The 16,277-nt window shown below is 59.2% G+C and overlaps 1 protein-coding gene across 1 annotated transcript; it reads right to left on the bottom strand.

Moving 5' to 3' along the window:
* Nucleotides 1-1,138: 1,138 nt before the first annotated feature.
* On the bottom strand, nucleotides 1,139-11,611 carry GABRD (gamma-aminobutyric acid type A receptor subunit delta). The gene is made up of 9 exons (XM_040264111.1): nucleotides 11,453-11,611; nucleotides 5,877-5,989; nucleotides 5,510-5,577; nucleotides 5,204-5,424; nucleotides 4,088-4,170; nucleotides 3,299-3,436; nucleotides 2,527-2,682; nucleotides 2,126-2,337; nucleotides 1,139-1,832 (listed from the first exon to the last, which is right to left on the bottom strand). The coding sequence occupies exons 1-9, from the start codon at nucleotides 11,515-11,517 to the stop codon at nucleotides 1,548-1,550; spliced, it is 1,341 nt and encodes a 446-aa protein (XP_040120045.1). The 5' UTR covers nucleotides 11,518-11,611; the 3' UTR covers nucleotides 1,139-1,547.
* Nucleotides 11,612-16,277: the final 4,666 nt, after the last annotated feature.

Raw genomic sequence — 16,277 nt, 5'->3', positions numbered from 1 at the left:
GTGTGGCCACCAGAGGTCCCGGGGAAGGCAGGCCTTGGGGCAGGACCCTAGCTGTGATCCAGCTCAGTAGCTTCGGGGTGCAAGCTGGGCCTGGACGTCTCACCCCCAGGCCATGCTCCACCTTCCAGCAGGAGGGCGCAGTGACCCTGCTGGGCATGCAGGCCAGAAGGTACCCATCTGGGAGGTGGAGAAAAAGGTCTCACTGTCCTCATTCTCAGAGCTGGCTGGGTATGGCCTGCCACCCCCGCTGTCCAGAGTTGGCCCGGGGCCTGTGTGTCCAGGCTTTCCCTCCTGCTTTCTGCTGCTCCCACATGGGTCATGCTGGGGTCGGGGGTCCCACTCACTGGCCAATCCCACCCCTGGGATGACCCTGCCCAGCCCTTCAGGCCAGTCCTTTAGAGCAGAGGCCCAGAGGGCAGCCCTTCAGGAAGGCGTCCAGGAGGTAAGATCTTCAAGCTGGAGGTGTGGGCCCTGGGAAGGTACAGGCCTCAGACACGGCTGCTCCTGTGGGAGCCCGCTGTGGGCTCAGCTGGCCTCGGGTCACTCAGCCAGCTCAGCCTGCCTGTGGTGAGGGTCCCCAGCACCTGCCCCCAGAGCCTGGGGACACTGCACATCCTGGGCACGTGTACTGGCTGAGGGCAGGTGGCCCAGCAGGCACCCTTTCTAATTCCCACAAAGTCACCATCACACACCCCTCAGGGTGGCTTGGAGAGCACCTCAGGCCAGTGGGGTCATGGCCTGGCTGCCACCTGATCACAGCAGGGCCCTGGGCCTGGCATTCCTGACCTTGCAGCAGACAGCTCGCCCACAGCTGCCCCCGGTCGCCTCTGCTCCCTCCAGTGTGACAGCCTGCTCTGCTCTGGGCTGGGAGCACCTGGAGCCCTTCTGAGAGCAGTGGCCCTGTCACCCTGCGTCCCTGGTGGCAGCAGAGGCGGGAGGGGCTGGGCATTTGTGGGGACTCGGTGGCCACTGTTGTCCCATCGCCACATTCAGAAGGCACCATGGTGGCACCTTGCCATGAGCCCCAGGGACACCTTCAGCCCCCACATCCCAGCCTGGAGCCCCTCTGTCCCAAACCTGTGGAGCCCACAGTGAAGGAGGGCCGTGCAGGCCCCAGGAGAGGAGGCCACAGCCACAGTGTGAGCGATGGCCAAAGGCTCCATTTTATTTCATGCTGGGACCCAAGGCCCTCTAATGCCCTTCCCACGGTCTCACGAGACTTGAGCACCATTCTCACCCGGCCTCTTTCCCCTCCCTGGTCCAGACCCACAGAGCCAGTCCCTGAGTCAGGATCCTTCTCCAAATTGATGTGAAGCTCCCAGGGCCGTGCTTGCCTGGCTCCTGGGTCAGGCGTCTGGGCTGCTGGAGAGGAGGTGTCTGCAGACGGGGTCCTGGCAAATGTGGGGTCAGAGCCTGGGAGCACTGAGCGAGACCGAAGCTTTCTTCTCATCTCATCTGGCCCGTGGTCCTGCCTCCTCTGAAACACTCAGAGCTGCCCAGGATTCTTCCCTCAAGAGGTCCTGGGCCAGTGAAACCCCCGGTGGGCCTCACATGGTATATGCGGCCCAGTAGATGACGTTGACAGCGGCAAAGGCCGCGGGGAACACAGCACGGGCATAGATGTCAATGGTGTCCGCGTCAATGGGCTTGAGGAGCCCACGGAGGCCGCCCTGGCCCCCCTGCTTCTTTGTCTCCCCTGTCTCCACCTCCACAGATCTGTAGGAGCCCATGAGGTTCCCGGGTATGCGGCGTGGCCGGCGGGACACAGCCAGCTCCTGAGTAACGCCCGCAGCGGAGAGGGAGAAGAGCACGATGGCATTCTTCATATCCATCTGCGTGGGGAGGGGGCAGGCTGAGCACCAGGAAGCGGGGGGGCAGGGACCCCAGCCCAGCCAGCAGGGGGGACCCAGACCCTGACAGCGAGGGCAGGAACCCAACCCAGACAGCCAGAGGGACCCCCAACCTGGCCAGCAGGGGGGACCCCAACCCAACCAGTGGCTCCATCCACATAGCAGGAGAGAGGGGGGCCGGGCTGAGTGCAGGACAAAATGCCCCCACCCTGCTGGCAATGCTGGCCCTTGGCAGTGCTGGGGGAGGGGCTGTCCTTTGCCCTGCCCAGCCTCACCTCAGCCCTCTGCTCCTTAACCTTGACCTTGGCCTTCTGTTTTTTCCGGTAGTCAGCATTGAAGTGGGCAAAGGCATACTCCACCAGGGCGGCGAACACAAAGACATAGCAGATCCAGAAGTACACGTCCAACGCCTTGATGGCCGACGCCCGTGGGAGGGAGGAGCGGGCGCTGACCATCAGCGTGGTCATGGTCAGCACTGTGGTGATGCCTGGGGGCACAGACGGTGCCGTCCCTGGAGCCCTGCCACCCCACCCAATCTGAGTGCAGGTCAGGCTCCTCTTACCAGGTCTGGCCTGGCCAGCCTCTGCCCCAGGACGTGGGCCAGTGTTCAGGACAGGTCCAGGCCCGACTCCCACCCTCCCACCTGCTCCCTCGGAGGACAGGCCAGGGCCTCTACCTAGAGACACCCTGGCGGGCACCGCAGCTTGGCTGATCCAGAAGGAGACCCAGGACATGGCGACCAGGAGGACGGAGGGCATGTAGGACTGGATGATGTAGACGCCGCGGTTCCTCCGCAGATGGAAATGCAGGCTGAGCCGGGGGAACTGGCCAGCTGCCGGAGAGGCCCCCCACAGATCATCAGCACCAGGCCCACCACCCACAGCAGCACCGGGAGAGGAGGGCTGGGGAAGCGGCAGGGCCACTGCCAGCCTCCGAAGGAAGGAGGGCCCTTGTCCCCAACTCCCAACAGCCTGATGGGTCAGGAAAGGGCTGGCCTTCCTGCGGAGCCACCAGAGGAAGGAGAGGGAGCCCAGTGTGGCTGCTGGCCCGCCAGGACCCTCCCAGGGCAGGGTCCCACCCCTTTCTCCCCACCCTCCCCATGCACAGCTGAGCAGCAAGAAAGAGCCAGTCGGGGCTCACTGGCTCCAATGACTGGGCAGCAGGAGTTGGAAGGGGCAGGGGAGGCCAGGAGACAGTGTACCCCTAGGTACCCCCAACCCCCCCAGATACCCCCCAAACCATGGGAAGCAATGAAGGGCCAAGGAGCAAGATGGAGGAAACCTGACCCGGGCTTGCACTGCAGCCTGTCCCGAGCAGCTAGGCCGGGTACGGCCTGCACTGACCAGCAATTTTCTAGCTGCAACCTCGGGGCCCTCAGAACTAACTAGGGGCCCCATGGAAAGCACTAGAAAACCAGCAGCAGGGCTCACAGGAAGAGACCACATTACCCGACTTGAAGTTCATCAGCTCTGTGGTGAAGCGGTAGCTAGTGATGGTGAACTGGGCCAGCTGCAGCTTGTCCAGCCCGTGGATCTGCTCCTGGTTCTCGGACCAGTAGTAGACGATGTCCTCAGATGAGTAGCCATCTGCAGGAGAGGCCACGGATGGGCTGCAGGGCCTGGCACCTCCTTCCCAGCCCCTGGCTGCTCCCCTCCCCGGCCCCTGGTGGCCCCTGCAGGACTGCCCTGACTATACCAGGGTTCGATACACAGAGACAGGGAGCAAGGAGCCTGGGACCACACCTGGGGCCTTGGAAAGGTGGGCAAGTCCAGAGGAGCTGGCAAAAGTGCAGGCCACCCTTGCCAGGTGGCCCACAGAGTCTGCCATACTGGACAATGACGTAGGTATCTGTCTCATCTGAGCTCTGGGGCCAGCTGTCACAGGCAGGGCGCTGACCCAAGGGAGGAGGGCCAGGCTGCTCCCTTCTCTTCCTTATGCTTCTGCCCCTCATCTCCACCCCACTGCCCCTCTCCCACGCCCCCGCCTCTCCCCATACACCCCCAGGCCAGCCCACCCCTCCCCCAGTGCCCCCTGCCTTTTTCCCCCCACCCCCAACTCCAGTGCCCCACCCCCATCCCCGCATGCACCCCACCCTATCCCCCCAGCACCCCCTGCCCACCACCCCCCCCAGTCCCCTTCCGTCCCCTCCAGGGCCCCCCCCCCCCCTGTGCCTTCTGCCCCCCACACCCCCACCCACTGCAACCTCTCCCTCCCACCGTCAGGCCAGCCACACTCACAACTCTCCAGGTGCAGCATGCACTCCTGTTCGTCCATGGGATACTTGGCCAGGTCCATGTCGCAGGCCACCGTGGATGTGATTCTGCCCAGACAACACCAGTCTGCTGGGGTGAGGTGGGCCCAGGGCCACTGGCGGCTTCCCTGCCCCACACGGCAGAGATGCCCCTGCATACGGCCAGTGGGACCTTGCTGCGGGGCCAGTGGCCAGGCTGCCTCTGGTTTTGTTAGCAAGCTGCTGACATCTGGGCAGAAACTGTGGCCACTTTACAGATATTTGTGGGTCTCACTTCAGGGATCAATAATTGGATTTTATTCACCTTCAGAACACCTGTCTAAGTCAGGAGCCAAGAAGGCAGGTCCACCCTGAGCATCCTCCCCCCACCTATCACTGAGATGGCCTCAAGGTGTACCCACTGACCCTGCAGCCTGGAAAAAGGCTGATTTTCCAAGAGAATTTAGGCTTTGGTGTAACTCTCCTGATTTTTAAAATGTTGGCGATTAAGTCCACTTTTAAATGGTGTGTATCAGAAAACAAACAAATACACATACACGTGTGTCCACAGCAGCACAGCTGTCCATTGATGGAGGAGTGGATACACAGTGGTTCAGCCATAAAGAGTTAGGAAATTCTGATAAATGTTACAGTACAGATGAACCCCGAAAACACTACACTAAGTGGAAAAAAGCAAACACGAAAGGTCACGTGGCATAGGATTAATTTTGTGTAAAATGTGCAGAATTGGCAAATCTACGAGCTGGAAAGCAGATAGGCAGTTTCCAGAGCCAGGAGGAGGGAAGGGGGTGACTGCTGATGGGGACAGGGTCTTCTTTTGAGGGTGAAGTATGTTAGAACTGGCCGGAGGTGGTGTTTGTACTCCATGGGGAGTGTACTAAAATCACAGAAATGTTCACTTTTAAATGCTTGATTTGGTGTTATATGAACTTCACCTCAATTTAAAAAGAAAGGGGCACGTGTTAGCCAAAAAGCAGCCTCTGCTGGCTGCTGGCCAGCAACCTCTGCTTCCTGCGCAGCTGCTGGTTGTTGGGGATATAAATACCACCCCATCCCCCCCAACCCCACCCCCAGCTCCCAGCGGCGCTCGCGGGCAGCCCACCGGATGCTGTAGAGAATCACCCCGTCAGGCTGCAGCCGGATGAGCTTGTTCTCCACGGTCACATCGTGGAACCAGGCAGACTTGGCGTTCACGATGAAGGTGTCCGGGAGCCACAGCTTGTCCACGAAGCGGCTGTCCAAGCCCAGGGTCTCATTGGTGTGGTTGTAGGACAGCCTGCTGTCGCGCCAGCTCTGGTGCAGGAACACCGTCATGGTGTACTCCTGGGGGCACAGAGGCCCGGCCGTCAGCCCCTCCGCTCCTGGGGGCATGCAGCCGTGGCAGGGCCGGGGTGCCGACGGAACTTACCATGTTCACCTCCGAGATGTGGTCAATGCTGGCCACCTCAATGGCGAGTGCCACATTCACAGGGGGGCCTGCAAGGAAGGAGCAGGGGTGGAGGCAGGTGGGGCTGAGCCCAGGCCCCAGCATCCCCGAGTACTCGGCCAGGCCAGCAAATGCCTCCACGGGTAGGACAGGGAACATCTGGGGGCTTGGCAGGGGAGGCTGTCTTGGTGCAGATCTGCCCAGGCCTGAGCACCTTCTCAGCTGGCTTCCTGAGGACTGGTGCTCTGATGCACTCTTGGGGACCCAGGGTCTGCCCCAGCCCGGAGCCCAGCAGGGTTCACATCATGGCCGGACCCAGGGTCTGCCCGAGTCTGGCAGCCACTCTCACCTCCAATGCCAGGCCGAAAGTTGCGAGCGTAGCCCTCTATCAGGCCATCCAGGTTGGGGAGCCAAGATATCTCCAGGTTGGAGCCAACATAGTCACCAATGTCATTCATTGCCCTGGAAATGCAAGGTCCACTCCTCACAGGCAGGGCACCAGGGACAGAGCCTGTCCTGGGAAGCTAGGCCAGGAGTAGACAGGGAGAAGGCCCTCTGGGGACACAGGGAGCCCGGGAGGTGCAGGACCCGGGACTCCTTGACCTCTTCCCCCACCCCCTCACCCGGGCCCTGAGGGTGGATGCTGGGTCAGGCAGAGGCCCCAGGCTCCCTCCATAACCAGACTGCATCTCCACTTCTGGATTCCTCAAAAAGCTGGCCTTGGGGGACCCCATGAAAAGCACATGGCCTCTCATTCAGTTCTAAGGGCCAAGTGTCCTGTAGGAGGTGATGGGAGAAAAAAATGTGTGACCAGGAGGCTAAGGGCTCGGGAGAGGGAGAGATCCAGGGCCGGGCTGGGGCCCATGGGGAGGCCACAGTCTGGCTTCCAGCTCTGTCCCCTCCTAGGCAGGCACCAGAAGTCCCTAAACTACCACGTGCCTCTGGGACTCAGCCTGACCCCAGAGCAGATGCGGGCCATGTCTGCTGGTTCAGGTGAACCCTACTGTCAGCCGGTGCTGACGATATCTGTCCCTAGGGATGCCAGACAGGGACACACACACACACAGGTGTCTTGTGGCCTAGACAGGCTGACTGCCGGATGTCGCAGTGGCTCTGCTGGCCCACCTCTCCTCTGCTCACCCATCCTCTTGGGAACAGTGCCCCCCAGATTCATATTTACCCAGAACCCCAGAATGGAACCCTAATGGGAAATAGTGTTAACAGACGTTATTAATTATGCTAAGGTCATGCTAGACTAGGTGGGCTCTAAATCCAGGATGGATATCCTTACAAGAAGAGGAAATGGACGTCCAGGGAGAAGCCATGTGCCCATAGAGGCGGGTGTCTGAGTGATGAGGCCACAAGCCACGGGACAAGGGGGACTCCAGCATTCCCAGGGACTGGAGAGAGACATGGACAGACTCTCCCAGCTCTGCCAACACCTTGGCTTCAGACTTCCGGCCCCAGAATTACTGGAGGATAAATTCCTGTTACATCCCCCAGCTTGCAGCCACTGTTACACCAGCTGTGGGACCCTTACACCCCCTTCTTCTGGCCCACCATGGGGGAGGGGTATTTCTCCTAAACTGGACAGCCAGAAGGAGGAGGGACATTTAAGAGCAACCCTCGAGTTTCCCTCTGAGTCACTTCCCTTCCCTTGAGCAGAGAAGGCCTCTTGGTCACCTTGGCCAGAGCCTGGCCACAGCCCAGGGAAGAGGAACATGACCGGCTGGGTCTGGATGAGGGTTGCAAGGAGCCCTGAGGCTGTCCCTCCCTGTCCCCAAGTCAGGTGTAGCGGCATACCCGGGTCCCCACTCTGGGCCCTTCTGGCCACCTTGAGAAGACCCCTGGCCCCACTGGGCCCCCTCGGGGCTGCTGCCCACCCCTCCCAGCTCTGCCCTCACCCCAGCACCCCCAGGCTGCCAGTGCTTCCTGCCTCTCCTCTCCCATCTCCCCTTAGAAGCCTGCTTCACCCTCCAGACCTTGCCCTCTGCCCCCCCCTTTCTCCAGCCCTAACTCTGACCATACCCACATCTTCAAGCTGACTCCCCCCACTTCCACTGACCCCATCCCTCTCCTGGTCCTGCTCTTGGCCCTGCAGGAAACTGCCTGGTCACTCCTGTATTCATCCACCCTTCATCTGGCAGGCGAGACCCTCGGTTCCACCCTACTCCAGGGATGTGGCTGAGCCAGGCAAGGGCAGTGGGCCAAGCCCAGCATGGTCAGTGTCCATGAGGGGTGACAAATCGAAGGCTGTGAGTGTCACTGAACAGAGTCACTGAAAGGTGAGGTCAGGAGTCCTCCGACTGGGGAGGCAGGGACAGCCACCTGCCACCGACCTGCTGGGGAAAGTGACATCAGAGCCCAAAGAGAGAGAATGGGAGTCTCGGGGATGGGAAGAGGTGGGAGGCAGGTGAGGACTCTGCATGGGGGGCCCTGGGAGGGGCCTGGAGGGAGGCAGGAGGCATTGGGCAGAGAGTGGAGAGGGGTGGATGGGGGTGGGGGTGGGAAACTGGTACTGGTGAGGGAGGGACTGGGGAGTGTCCTGGGGATAAACTAGGGGCCTGTCGTGGAGGTGGGAGAAGCTGGGCTGGGTTGGCCAGGCCATGAAGATGGGAAGGGGCCTAGTTCAGACCAACAGTGGCGGGGGTGGGGGAAGAGAGGGGCCAGGAGCAAACTCCGATGCAGTCCGTGGGGCTGAGCAACCCACTGGACCAGCCCTAAAGCCATCCACAGAGGCGGGCTCAAGAAGCCCTGGGGGCTGCCGGGGGCTTGGGAAGCTCCAGGCCAGGTGCCTGGGAAGAGGCTGACCGTGACAGGAGGTCCTCAGCTAGTGAGCCCCGTGAAGCCTGCCCCACCCTGAAGGCCCACGGGGTCCCTCCAGGCAAGGCTGGGAGGGGCGTGTGCACAGGGCAGGTTCTTTGGTAACAAAGTAAACGACAGAATTAACTGAAGCCCTGATCCCTAGTAAAGCACAATTAAAAATGCAAATGGAGGTCACCCTGAAGGTTGGATATGAAGGGATTGAACAAGGCTTTATTTTTGGACCGGCCCAGATGCCATCTTGTGTAGCGGCTGGCCTACCTGCAGCCAGGCTGTTAGGAGACGCCATCCTTTCTGAGCTCAGGCTGGCACACAGGTGGATACACCTGCCCTTGGCCAGGGCCCCCATATCCACTCAGGGGCACAGAGGCAAGGTCAAGGGCAGCACCCCCCTGAAGCTCACCAGAAAGTGTCAGGACCCCAGTCAGCCTCTGCCGTCTCCAGGGGTGAGAAGGGAGCAGGCTCCCCTGGGTCACACCTCAACTGGGATGAGGATGGCTATTTCTGCAGCCATCAAGGAGTGTGGGGGCTGGTAAGGCCTGAGGGCTGTGCTACTCTGAGTCCTGGAGGACCCCACCCACCTCCACTGGTTCAGGCAGTCAGTGGGGGTGGGACTGGGAACTGGCTTCACTGCGGGGAACTCTACATGGAGTTAGAAAGCAGGTACATCGACCTTGTCCTGAGAAGAGGTCTGGCCGGCACTGGCCTAGAGCTCAGAGACACGCCAGGCTCAAGCTCCTGAATGAAGCAGGTACCTTGAAATCACAGGCAGCTTCCACCCTGGCTACCCCTGGTGTAGCCAGGCCCCACCCACTCCTGGCCTCACTTTCCTCTCTTCTCCCCTGAGAGAGAGCCCAGCCCGTCACTTGCCTGTGCCCCTGGGGACTGGAAGGGAAGGTGGGCGTAGCTGAGCGAGGCGGCAAGGGCTCCCCCAGAGCCTCCCCCGTGCACATGCGAGCCCACAGATCCCTGACAGCTCTGCTTCTAGAGCAGCCACCACCGTGCTGGCACCGCAGTTACCAAGGCAAACACCACGACGCTCGCATGGGAGGTGAAGGCGGGCAGGAGCCGCAGGCGCAGCTTCTCCAGGGAGACGGAGGTGCCAGCAGCTGGGGAGGCCACCCACTCAGGTGTGCAGCCGGCAAGCTTGGGTGGCTGCTGTGTGAGCTGACCTTCAAACTCAGGGACGCATGGCCTTGACCCAACACACAAAGTCTGTGAGGCTCACCCCTTTCTCATCCCACCAGAAACCCTGGGATCTGGCTTAGTAGTTGCAGCAGAGAGGCCTTTCCCTCAGCCCCACAGTCCACCCCTACACTGCCCTGGTGCAGGGAGGTGATGAAGGAAGTGAGGACACTGTTCCTCTCGTTTTTGAGTGGAGGGACACAGAGCAGATGGGAAAGGAGGCCGGAATGGATGAAGGCCCCCAAAGCATGGAGGTTCTTGTCCCAACTGGGGCCTCAGCCTTCTTGCAGGCAGAAAGGTCCCCCTCACCCCACAACCTAGGATCCAGATGGGGCCAGAGTTCAGAACACTGTAGACTGGAGAAGGGCGATATGAGGCACTTATGGACTTGGTTGGGAGAAAGAGGTGTTTGGAGAATTTTCCAGCAGCAAACATGTAAATATACCCCATGAGTAGCATGAATAAAGACAGAATGAGCAGGGCAGGCTTTGCTGCCAGGTGAGTTTCGGTGTCAAACTTGGGTAAAGACTTGGTAGTTCAGAGCAGCTTGTATTTCAGAACTGGGGCTACAAGACTGAGGGCTTGAGCCAGCAGCTGACCCCTCCCCCCCAGCTCCCGGCACATCGGCCCCTGGCCACACCAGGACACTTTGTCCTTCCTGGGACCATGAAACAGAAGAAGAGAGACAGAGGAGAACGGCCCACCGGGCGTGATAAAAACAAGGCATGGGACAAGGGCCACATCAACACTGCCTGTGACCTCAGCTGGATATCCGCCTCTCCAGCCAGACCCAGGCCCTCCTGACTCTACGCCTAATCACCAACAAGGAAGGTGTGACCACACACACACACAGAGCCATGCTGCATGTTGACCAAGCACCTACAGCCAAAACACAGGTAGGTCAGCGTTCAACCATTTCTAGCTTTTAAAGTCTGGGGCATCAGCTGGTTGACCACGAAGTCTGGAATGCTGGGGAAAGGGGTGGGGAGAGCTGGTTTTGCTCTGCTTTTTCTGCAGCCCTTGCACCAAAAGGCCCCTCAAAGGTGACCAGACTCAGTGCTCAGGACACTGGGTGACTCGGGGCCCACATAAAGTCCAGAGATGCAAAAGCCAGCAGAGATGCAAAAAGTGAGCTGGGACTGCACTGGCCCTGGGAGCCAGCGAGGGAGCCCCAGCACAAGGACCTTTCTTATTAGCCGCTTCCCTCTCTAGGGCAGGCAGGGCGCCTCATCCGCTCTCCTGACAGAATTAAGGAGAAATCTGGAGTCTCTCTCCTGACAGGGCCACCTGGCTCCCCCACTCGCATTCTCTAGAGTTGGGTGGCATTTGAAATAGCCCCAGAAGGGAGACTCACAACCAGACCCGCCATGAGGACGCGCCTTCGTGTCCATCCCAGACTGCTGGCTGCACGGAAGCTGCTGAGGGGAGCGATGCTATCAGGGGAAGGGGCACAACCTGCTCCCCGTGTTCTCAGGACCCCTCCTTTCTTCCATGCTGAGCGCTCAAGCCGCGCCTGGAAGGACACCAGCCAGCCAGGAACCGGCCAAGTGGCGGCCGGGGCCGAGGAACCCGAGCTCAGTAGGAGAGCCCCGGCTGGGGAGGAACGAAGAGCTGCTGTGACGCCCTCGACCGTCCCCGCGGCTGGGTTCAGCACCGGGACGGCGGACAGCACCGGGGCAGCCGGAACCTAGAACAAGCCGCTGCCCGCGCCCAAGGGCATCGTCGCGGCGAGTTTGGAGAGAGGAGGGCCGGCGCGGGGAGAGTCGTGGAGGAGGGGATGGGGGCAGACACGGTGGGTGGGGGACAGACCGGGGCCCTGAAGACCAGGGTTCGCGCGGGGCTCCATCTCGCAGCCCGGGCGCGGCGGCGCGGGATCCGCACCGAGGGCGGCCGCAGGGCGGACCGGCTCTCGCTCACCTGGTGCCGCGGTGCTGCGCGCAGAGCAGCAGGAGCGGGGGCAGCAGCCAGGCCAGCTCGTCCATGGCCTCGGCCGGCGGTGCGCTGGGCCGGGGGCGGCGCCGGGGTCCGGCGGTCGCGGGCGCTCGGAAGTTGCTTCGCCGGCTGCCGCGGCGGCGGCACAGGCGGGTGGAGCGGGAGGGCGCGCGGCGCGGGAGCGAGGGCGGACGGAGCGCGGAGCCCGGAGCCGCCCCGCCCCGAACCGGGCCGCGCCCCCCGCGCCGGCCGCCCCGCCCCCCAACTCGGCCGCAGCGCCTGCCGCGCCCCGCCCCCTCTGCCAGCCCCTCCCCGAGGGCCGCGGTCCCCTGTGGGGTCTGGCACGCCCCGTCCGGTCGCCACTGCCCTTGTCGACCACAAACGGTTCCTCCGCGCGTCTGTCCGGAGGCGACCCAGGAGAAAGACCCGCGTGGACGCGACCTCCCGCTCCCGGCCAGATGTCTGCGGACCGACGGGCGCCGCAGGACCTCCGCCCTGGGAAAAGTTGGAGGTCGGCTATTTGTTGGGTCACAGCCCCCGGGAGCAGGTTCGGGGTGACGAGAGTTCCAGCGCCTCAGAAGACTTCACCTTCCACCGGGCGAGATACCTCCCCCCAACACCCGCAGCTCCTTCCAAAACCCTCAGGCCTGCGCCTCGCCCACCTACGCTGGGTGGGCGGTGAGCCGGGCGGGGGTGGCCGTGCTGCCGCTCCGCTGCCCGCGGTTCTGCAGTCAGAACCCCGCGCTGGTCGCCGGACGCAAGGACTTCTCCGCCTGGCTGGGCCAAGCTCCACCACACCTGCCCACATGCCGTCTGAGGGCAAGCCGAAGGCCCGGCTCTGACGAGATGACGCCCGCATCCCACCCCACCCCATCCCCCACCCCCACAGACCTGCTGAGAAGGCTAAGGCCTCGAATTCTCTAGGATGCCTCTTCTCAACATAAAGCTCTGCAGTTTTCCCCCAAAGCTAACCACAGACTTTAATGGTTTGGTCTCGTCCATTACCTTCTGGGCTGGATATCATCTGATAACCGGAAGTGAGCGTCTCGTTCAGTTCAGTCACTCAGTCGTGTCCGACTCTTTGCGACCCCGTGGACTAAAACACTGTCTGTCACCAACTTCTCTGTCCATCACCAACTCACGAAGCTTGCTCAGACTCATGTCCATCGAGTCGGTGATGCCGTCCAACCACCTCATCTTAAAACTGGTCTGGCAGTGGGTTGGGTCCTGTGGGTGACTGTGGACACTTGGCCTGAGTGGGAGCAGAGTGGAGGTAGAAAGGGCTTCATTGTTGGGAATTTCCAGTCCTGAGGGCCACAGATCAAAGCTGAGACCCACTCACCTTTCTTTCTTAAAGGCACCCAGACCTAAGACAGGCAGGCAGGTCCCAGCGTAAATGCCTCTCCCTGCCCCCCAACCCTGCCTCTTGGGAGGATCTTCTGGGATCTGGAAGTGCTGCCCAACTGTGCCTGTTATGGTGTCCTGGGTGCTTCTCTGGATACATTCCCACGTGTCCTCCCACAGGCTTGATGGGAAGTTGAGAAATTAATCCAAGAGAAAGTGTGGAGAGCGGATCCTATTCCTTATTCCTCCTCTGGATAGAGATCTTGTCTGTCTGCTTCTTCAAAGCAGCCCTTGGGTCTAACAGCCTCTATTATGATAGGTGCTTAATAACTGTGGGAAAATTTAGGCTCGGAGTCAAGGACAGCCAGCACAGCAGGTGTGGTCAGACCTGCTCAGGGCTGCTCGGGGCTGCACGGCGCCAAGTTCTGGTCTTCGTGCTGGTCCAGGCTCTGGCTCTTGTGCTTGGCTCCCTGTCACACTCTTCTTTTTTTTAAATTGGAAGATAATCACTCTACAATATTGTGATGGTTTTTGCCGTACATCAGCATGAATCGGCCACAGGTATACATGTGTGGGGGGCAATCCTGAACCCCCCTCCCACTCTCCCCACCCTATCCCTTTGAGTTGTTCCAGAGCACCAGCCTTGGGTGCCCTGCTTTATGCATTGAGCTTGCACTGGTCATATATCCTGTCACACTCTTTTCTTGGATCTGAGAAGATCCAGGTGCTGAGGGCCTCTGAGAAATATTGCTGGCCTTGAATCACCTGACTCAGCTGGTTCAGAGTGAACCAGATTATTGCTGTTTTCTACATGGTCCTCTATTATCTGAGACATAACATTAATACTGAGCTTTCCCTGGAGAACTCCCTGCACGGGCGTCTCAGCTGTAGCTCAGGGTGCTGGGCAGCATCTCTTCTGGGACTTCCCTGCAGTCCACTGGTTAGGAGTCTATGCTCCTAGTGCATTGGTTGGGGGATTCTTCCCTGGTGGAGGGACAAGATCCCACATGCTGCGTATATGTGTGTGTTAAGCTGCTTCAGTCGTGTCTGACTCTTAGTGACCCCATGAACTGTAGCCCGCCGGGCTCCTCTGTCCATGGAATTTCCCAGGTAAGAATACTGCAGTGGGTGGCCATTCCCTTCTCTAGAGGGTCTTCCCAACTCAGGGATCAAACACAGGTCTCTTGCGCTGCAGGCAGATTCTTTACCATCTGAGCCACTAGGGAAGCTACTGGAGTGCGTGGTGCAGTCTGAAAAACAACAACAACAAAATAAAGAGCAATTGCCTTTTCTTCCTCGAGCCCTGGAGGAAGCAGGACTAGAGAAAGAGGTCAAGCAGTGCCCAGCACGCCCGCAGGCCCTGTGACACCGCACCTCCCTCCCACCTCCTCCTGGGGTGCCCGCTGTTCACTGACCTTAAATCAAAATTTCTCCCTCAGAGTCTACAAGCTTTATTCCAGTTCTACTTTGCCCTTAATTGGCTTCAGCTTGGATCTCAAGAATGAGAAGTTTCATTGCTCCTTACTCAAGAATCACTTAGTCACACTCCCAAACCTCAGTCACAGCCCATGATGTGCCCTGCCTTGGTCTCCCCAGCCTCGTCTTCTGCTTCACCCAGACAAGCTCCAGACACCCCAGGATGAGGAAGCCTGTTCAGGCAGCTCCACCAAAGGTCAGGAAACCAGGACCTCAGTGCTGGGTGGCCGGCCTGCTGCTGAGGCAAGCCCCCGGGAAGTGCCAACGGTCCACTTCTCCCCACTTTTTGATAATTCAGGAAATGACCCCAAGTCAGAGGTCTGGGAACTGGTCCCAGTCCTGCTCCTAAATGGCTATGTGGCCTCAGGGAGTCACTTCTCCCGGCTTTGTTTTATTCATTTGCTGAAGGAGGGGCTGCTCAGCGATGGGTGTCCTGAGCACAAGTCCACATGGCTGAATCCGTTACAAAGAATCTCAATAGACTGTTTTCACTAAAGACAGAGGTCTAATTTATATGAGCTCAGGCTCTCCCACCTTCTCTGGAAAATAGTGTAGGTTCTCCCCATCTTTATTCACTCTTGTGCTTTTTTTAAGAGGGGAAGTAGAACTCCACACACCATGTCTGACTGTGCTGAAACTCTCCAAATCAATCAGATGAAGGGCTTCTGTCCACTTCAGGTGAGGTCTGTGCTCTTCGCCTAGATACGCGATGGTTCCACCCCTGTGTCCGGACACCGAGACCACAGTCAGGGACCTGGTGTCCATGCCTGCAGACAGGAATAAACAGGTAGCCCGAATGGTGAGGCCTGTGGTCCCTGTGGGTCTAGTTAACTCACCCACACTCTCCCCTTTCTCTTATTTCACAGATAACATGGCAGCTTCTCGGCTGGATGATGCATGCAGAGCGCTCTGGTTACAGGCTCAGGGTGTCAGCTTCGGTCCCTCCCTTCTGTTCCGTGCAGGGAGGCGTTCTGTTCTCCCCATATGGTGCTGAGCGGGGCATCACGCACTTGGCCCTAGAAGGTATGGAAACTCTGCTTCTGTGGTTGCCCCAGGGTCACCAACTTGACACTTCTCTGGGTGACAAGACCACGAGTAGTGTCTAGGGAGCTGGGAGGTGTGGTCTGGGGTCTGCTTAACTCTTGAGATTCTAAGTCTGCTCCTGTTTTTGCCCTGTTTCTCTGGAGTGATGGCTTTGCTGCTTGCTCTCAATGTCTGGGAAGCCATGGCACCGAGTCCAGAGCTTGGGCAGAGAGCTGGCCTGAGTCCCTTGCAGCAGCAGGATGGGCCCCAGGAGGTAGAGGTGAGTCATGGGGACCCAGGAGGGGAAACTGTACTTGCTAATTTTAAAATCCCTGCTTGATACATTGGTGACGCTGTTTTATTATTTTCCTGGGAAAAGGCACCAAATAGAGGAAATGGCAGTGAAACAGAAAAATATTTCTGAGCTTAGAGTGTAATTATTAATCCCATGATTTCCAGATGGAATTCATTCATTTGGAGAAGCAGAGACTACTTGGCAGAAAGGACCACATGCAAAATCCTTGCAGCAGCCTGAGATCAATGTCTACTCAAAAAAAGGATGCGCGAGGAAGCTGGGTTTCATGGCTGCTTTTAGTCATCGAGGCCCTGAGGACCAATAAGTGATCAAACTTGGCCATTTAGAGAATTTTTTCTCCACAAGGTAAATAGATGTCCAAGTACAATTGCTCATATGTAACGAGGAGAAGTCAGAATTCTATTCTCTTATTTTATGTTTTTTAAAGTGGTGATTCTTTCACCTGATGGAAAACACTAAACACAGGTTAACACTACTGACAAAGGGCTGCCTATCAAGTGAGACTCAGCTTTAGGGGCCAGCAAGACTGAATCGAGGGCTTCCCAGGTGGCGCTAGTGGTAAAGAACCCGTCTGCCAATGCAGGTTAGACATAAGACAGGCTGGCTTGATCCCTGGATCTGGAAGAAACCCTGGAGAAGGGCATGGCAACC

The sequence above is a fragment of the Oryx dammah genome, unplaced genomic scaffold (assembly GCF_014754425.2).
Source record: "Oryx dammah isolate SB20612 unplaced genomic scaffold, SCBI_Odam_1.1 HiC_scaffold_21, whole genome shotgun sequence".
NCBI lineage: Eukaryota > Metazoa > Chordata > Mammalia > Artiodactyla > Bovidae > Oryx > Oryx dammah.
Note: the sequence above shows the minus strand (reverse complement) of the source record. Positions and strands in the feature narration are given on the sequence as shown.